This window comes from Equus caballus, chromosome 7 (genome assembly GCF_041296265.1).
Source record: "Equus caballus isolate H_3958 breed thoroughbred chromosome 7, TB-T2T, whole genome shotgun sequence".
Classification (NCBI taxonomy): Eukaryota; Metazoa; Chordata; class Mammalia; order Perissodactyla; family Equidae; genus Equus; species Equus caballus.
This window is the reverse complement of record NC_091690.1, coordinates 76,224,833-76,230,781: the sequence shown is the minus strand read 5'-3', so window position 1 is coordinate 76,230,781 and position 5,949 is coordinate 76,224,833. Positions and strand designations below refer to the sequence as shown.

Here is a 5,949-nt window from a genome sequence, read left to right as displayed (position 1 = left end):
AGCTGCTTCCTGCATTACCGGCATATCTGGTGACATTCAGTACATGTTTAACTGATCATGAGCTCCCTGACATAAAGCAACTTCCTTGTAAAGCCTATGATAGAATGAAATAACCTAACCCTATTTTTTACTGAATCACAAACAGTTCTCTACTGTATGGCTTGAGAATTTCTTGTTTGGAAACATGTAGTAGACGAAGTAATGATTTTCATCAGAGAACTTTCAGATAAGGCATAAGAGCTCAAGTTTTCAGGAAATTCAGTCATTAGTGAATTGGGAGGTGATTAAATTTTCTTCAGATGCCCTGCAGGCCCTTACTAAATCATTTCTGGTATCCTAATGTCTGCCCTCTGTCTTCTGTTTCTAGTTCTATATTTGACACTTTTTAAGGAAGCTGCCCTTTCATCATCTATTTTCTACTAATCTTATGCCTGACCACACAGAATGATTCAAGCATTCCAGATGATCTATAGTTCATTAAGGATTAATAAGCCTAAATGGGCAAAATCTCATGCTAATGGTAGCTCTGAAGAGTTTAAACCCATGAAACTAGCCTCAATTCTGACTAAGTTACCCATTTTCCTACATCGTGTAGTCATCATGAATAGGTCCTCTTGCCCGTAGGCATTGTTGCTACAGCTTTCTTTGGCTCCAAGAGATCCCTCTCTTCTAGGTATTTTGTAAAATGTATTAAAGAATTTTAGCTATTTCATGCACACAACTAATTAAGAATTTCAGCTATTAGAAATATAGGCAAAATAAATTACAGTTTTAGTGAAAGTGTAAAAAGTACAAGGAAATTTGACCAAGATCACCAAAATACAAGATTTGAATGATCATTTATGAAGCTTTTCCTTCACATTCTTTTGAAAAGACATCAAGTCTTACATGGATATATAGATACATACAGATATTATGTATATATATTCTATAACATACATCATATAGGTACATAAATATATTATGCTCTTGGATGTTAACGATTTCTATTTCTACTTTCTTTCGCAGGGAACCTTTTACTCTAATATACTGATCAGAGTCGAAAAATTTACTGGTCCAAACTGACTCTTCCTGACTTAGGGACTATTTGGAATAAAAGGTTACAATAGGAGTAGCCAGAATGTGAGAATTGGAGACATTCAACAAACTCAGATTAAAATGCAAGTTCCAAAAATAATAAATAGATATAATTATTTGGCCAACAGGTCTAGAATGGATATAATAGACAGGTCAGCAGTTAATTCCCTTACCCAGGAACTTTGTTGGTTCTAATTCAGTTGACTTGCTATGCACATAACACCTTATTTTGGTACAGTGATAATGAGTGCCTTCCTGAAAAGAGTGATGTGTCTCTGTGGATCTCCTTTCCATTCAATAATATGAATGATATGGATGATATGAACTTAGAGTGCTACCAAAATCAGACACAATATGATGACTTTGGATTAAAATATGAAGTAGAAAAGGAACAATAGCACTGACTGACTGACTTCTTCCATTTGCAAAAAGAGACTGAACATACCATGTCCATGGCTAACATCACAATCTTCATGCCGTCCATGTTGGCACTAATTGGAATCCCAGGCCTAGAGTCCGTGCAGTGCTGGATTGGGATCCCATTCTGTGTAATGTATCTCACTGCTGTGATTGGAAATTCCTTGCTTCTGATCATCATTGTATCAGAGCGTAGCCTCCATGAGCCCATGTACATTTTCTTAGGCATGCTGGCAGTCATAGATATTGCACTTGGTACCAGCATTGTCCCCAAGATGCTCGGAATCTTCTGGTTTCATATTCAAGAGATTTATTTTGATTCCTGCTTGTTTCAAATGTGGCTCATCCACACATTTCAGATCATGGAGTCAGGCATCCTGCTGGCCATGGCGCTGGACCGCTATGTGGCCATCTGTTATCCACTAAGACATACTTCCATCTTCACCCACCAGCTAATCACCCAAATAGGGGCTGTAGTAACACTCAGGGCTGCCATTCTTGTAGCCCCATGCCTAGTACTTATAAAGTGTCGGTTCCAATTTTATCATACAACAATCATCTCCCACTCCTACTGTGAGCACATGGCCATTGTGAAACTGGCTGCAGAAAATGTCCGTGTCAACAAAATCTATGGTTTGTTTGTCGCCTTCACTGTTGGAGGGTTTGACCTCACATTCATCGCTTTGTCCTATATACAGATATTTATCACAGTTTTTCGTTTGCCCCAGAAAGAAGCTAGGTTGAAAGCTTTCAATACTTGCATTGCTCACATCTGTGTCTTCCTCCAGTTCTACCTCCTTGCCTTCTTCTCCTTCTTCACACACAGGTTTGGTTCTCATATCCCCCCTTATATCCATATTCTCTTTGCCAGCTTCTACTTGCTGGTCCCTCCATTTCTGAATCCACTTGTCTATGGTGCAAAGACCAAGCAGATTCATATTCATGGTGTAAAAATGTTCTGTTCATAAAGTCCACCTTGATTAATACCTTCGTGCCTTCCTCTTTATGCAATAACAATAGTCTCTCAATACTAAACAAAACAGAAAAATTCCACATTATTTCCAATGCTTGATTTATTAATTGATTAATAAATTAATTGATTAACTGTCAATTCACTAATGCTATTTAATTGTTTTGTGAAATTTCCCAGCATTTTAAGTGATTTTCAGATCCTGATAGCCCATGACAACAGTCAGTTGGGTTGTGGATCTACCTGGGTAATGAGAGTAGGAAACACAGAAAGAACAAAATACTGAACATCTGTCATTTCCTTTGCTCTGTTATGTTTTAGTCCCGGCTTGAGTTTCCTCCTCTAAGAATTCTTCTCAGAACGATTCAGGAATTACTATGTATCTCTCACTAATTTAAATGTGCCCACGGCATATTGTTCTAGGTTTCTAGGTACTCAATGAAAACAAGTGTTGATTGCGTTTCTTGATCTTCCCAGTCATTTAAAAAAAAAAAAAAAATCAGAGGAAATGCATCTTAACCATGTTCTACCAAATAAAACAAAACAACAACAATAATAAAAAAAACTCCTTCAGGATCTAATAAGGCAACAAAGTCTAAAAATAACCGTACATTTCCAGGGTCTTTCAGAGAGTTATAGGCACAAAAATCAGGAGAACTCATGCTTTCCATTTTATACAATACTTTTTCTGCTACCTCCACCATTTACTTCTTTATTAATTCACCAAATGTTATTACAAACCTACAATATCATAAGTATTATGCCAGAAATTAGTGGCATAGCAGTAAATTTGATACATTGGTTCTTTCATAATTTTGCAGCCTTACATTTCTGAGAAAGAGAGTAAGGAAAATAAGAGAGAAGTATAGTGGCCTACACAGATTGTGGGGTTAGCCAAGAGAATGAAGCGTTGAATCTAACTGAAAGCCTCAGTCAGGAGAGTTACATTTGTTTTGTTTTCTATTCTAAGCAGGAAGTCTGATTCTTGAGGAATGATGAATGAGTGGCCAAGCAAATAAGAACACACTGTGCCAAGTAGATGATAGAGGAGATTTAAACTAAAGAATGTGATTTAAATTCACTGCACAGTTTATTTTTTTCTTTCAATGTAAGGAGCAATCCGGAAAATACGAATATCAGGAATGGCTGTAGGTGCTGTGCAGAGTTGTTGTACTTTATTCTGAAAGCTATAATGTGTCATTGGAGACTTTTTCTCTATGAGTAAGGCATCTATTCTTTCTGTGAAGGCATATGCATGTGTGGGTGTGGGTGTGTATGTGTGTCAGTATGTGGGTGCTTGTCTATATACTAGAGCATGTGGCAATGTATCTTCTCAGTAGATATAAAACATCTTGTAGCAAATTGATTGGGTCTCAGTGTACCTAGATATTTCATCAAACATTATTCTGATTGTTGCCGTAAGAATATTGTTGGATGAGATTAACATTTAAATTGGTAGACTAAGTAAAGCAGATAGCCCTCCATAATGTGGTGGTCCACAATTAGTTGAAGATCTGAATAGAATGAAAAAGCTGACCTGCACCCAAGTAAGAGAGAAATCTGCCCGAGTCCTTCGCATAGGCACATTGACCTTTTTGCTATATTTGGTCTTGAAGTGAAACATTGGCCTTTCCTGTGTCTTGCGTTTGCTGGCCTTCAGACTGAAACTACACCATCAGCTCTTCTGGTTCTTAGGTTCTTAGGCCTTCAAACTCAAATGAACTAAACCATTGGCTCTCCTGGTCCTCCAGTTTGCTAACTCATCCTGCAGAACCTGAGATTGCCAACCTCCGTAATTGTTTGAGCCAATTCCTTTTAATAATTTTTTTCTCTTCCTCTCTCTATTATATGTATCCTATTGTTTCTGTTACTCTGAAAAGTCCTCAATAATATAAATAAATTTAAAAAATGACTTTAATTTAAGAGTCGAAACTGAAATTAAGGAGGCCAGCCCAGTGGCACAGTGGTTAAGTTCACAAGTTCCGCTTCAGTGACCTGAGCTTTGCGGGTTTGTAACCCAGGTGGGGACCTACGCATTGCTTTGCAAGCCATGCTGTGGCAGGTATTCCACATAAAATACAGGAAGATGGGCACAGATGTTAGCTCAGGGCCAGTCTTCCTCAGCAAAAAGCAGAGGGTGGGCAGCAGATGTTAGCTCAGGGCTAATCTTCCTCAACAAAAAAGCAAATTAAAAGTTATGATGGGTTTCTGGTAAATACCTGTGCCCGTATTTTAGGATTTCATACTTTTAGGTGATAACTCTAAAAAGAACAGAGTATTTGAGCAGAGAATACTGATATTGTCTCCTGTGGACAAGGCCTTAGCCTAACACACACAATGCCAATTTTCAAACTTTATTTGTAGGGGGCACAATTTTTTAATTTGAAAAATCTTAAGGAGTATATCAAAAAGCTAATGCCATTAATTAATAAGTGATATTAGCAAAATTGTAAGATATAAGGTTCATTTAAAAATTGTTTTGTAATCTACATACTGGAAAAACTAACTAGAAAGTAAAAGAATCATAATTTGCTATAGATATAAAAGCATGACATTTAGGATACATTTATGTGTACAAAAAATAAAAGACTTTCAAGGATTCTTCACTGAAATTGCAAAACATTGTTGAGAGAAAGTATATAAGACCTAAAGAAATAGAGAACTATACCATGCTCATGGATGGGAAAAATCAATATTGTTAAGAGGTCAGTTCTCTTTCAACGTATCTAAAAAGTCAAAGCCGTCCTGAATAGAATCCTAACAAACATTTGTGACAAGAATTGAGAAGCTACTTCTATATTTTATATGGAAACTCAAAGGTACTAGATCAATAACAATCTTAAGGTATAAATTAATTTTGAGTATGTATGATATCTGAAATTAGTACTTAATATAAATCTATAATAATCAAAACAGTTTGTTATCAGCATTAAGATGAAGAAATAGATTAATGAAACAGAATAGACAAGCTGCAAGTAAACCCACATTGGGATAGTCGATTGATTTTTCTATGCTTCCCATAGCAATTCAATGGAAAGTAGAAAGCATTTTCAAAACATAGAACTGCAACAATTGGTAAAAATCTATATATAAAGAATCTTAACTTCTATTACTTACCATACAAAACAGTAATAAATTGAAGTGTAGAAGCTAAATATAAACCTTCTAGGAGGGGCCAGCCCGACGGCGCAGCAGTGAAGTGTGCATGTTCCGCTTTGGTGGCCCGGGGTTTGCCAGTTCAAATCCTGGGTGCAAACAGGGTACCACTTGGAATGCCATGCTGTGGTAGGTGTCCCACATAGAAAGTAGAGGATGATGGGCATGGATGTTAGCTCAGGGCCAGGATTCCTCAGCAAAAAGAGGAGGACTGGCAGCAGTTAGCTCAGGGCTAATCTTCCTCAATAAATAAATAAATAAATAAATAAACAAACAAACAAATAAAAATAAATTAAACCTTCTGGGAAGAAAAACATGGAATAAATATA

General features: G+C 36.7%; 1 protein-coding gene across 1 annotated transcript; it reads left to right on the top strand.

The window, feature by feature from the left end:
- The first annotated feature begins 1,523 nt into the window (after nt 1–1,523).
- OR52A1K (olfactory receptor family 52 subfamily A member 1K) lies at nt 1,524–2,462 on the top strand. The gene has a single exon (NM_001391381.1). It carries the CDS (start codon nt 1,524–1,526, stop codon nt 2,460–2,462), a length of 939 nt encoding a protein of 312 aa, NP_001378310.1.
- The last annotated feature ends 3,487 nt before the right edge of the window (nt 2,463–5,949 follow it).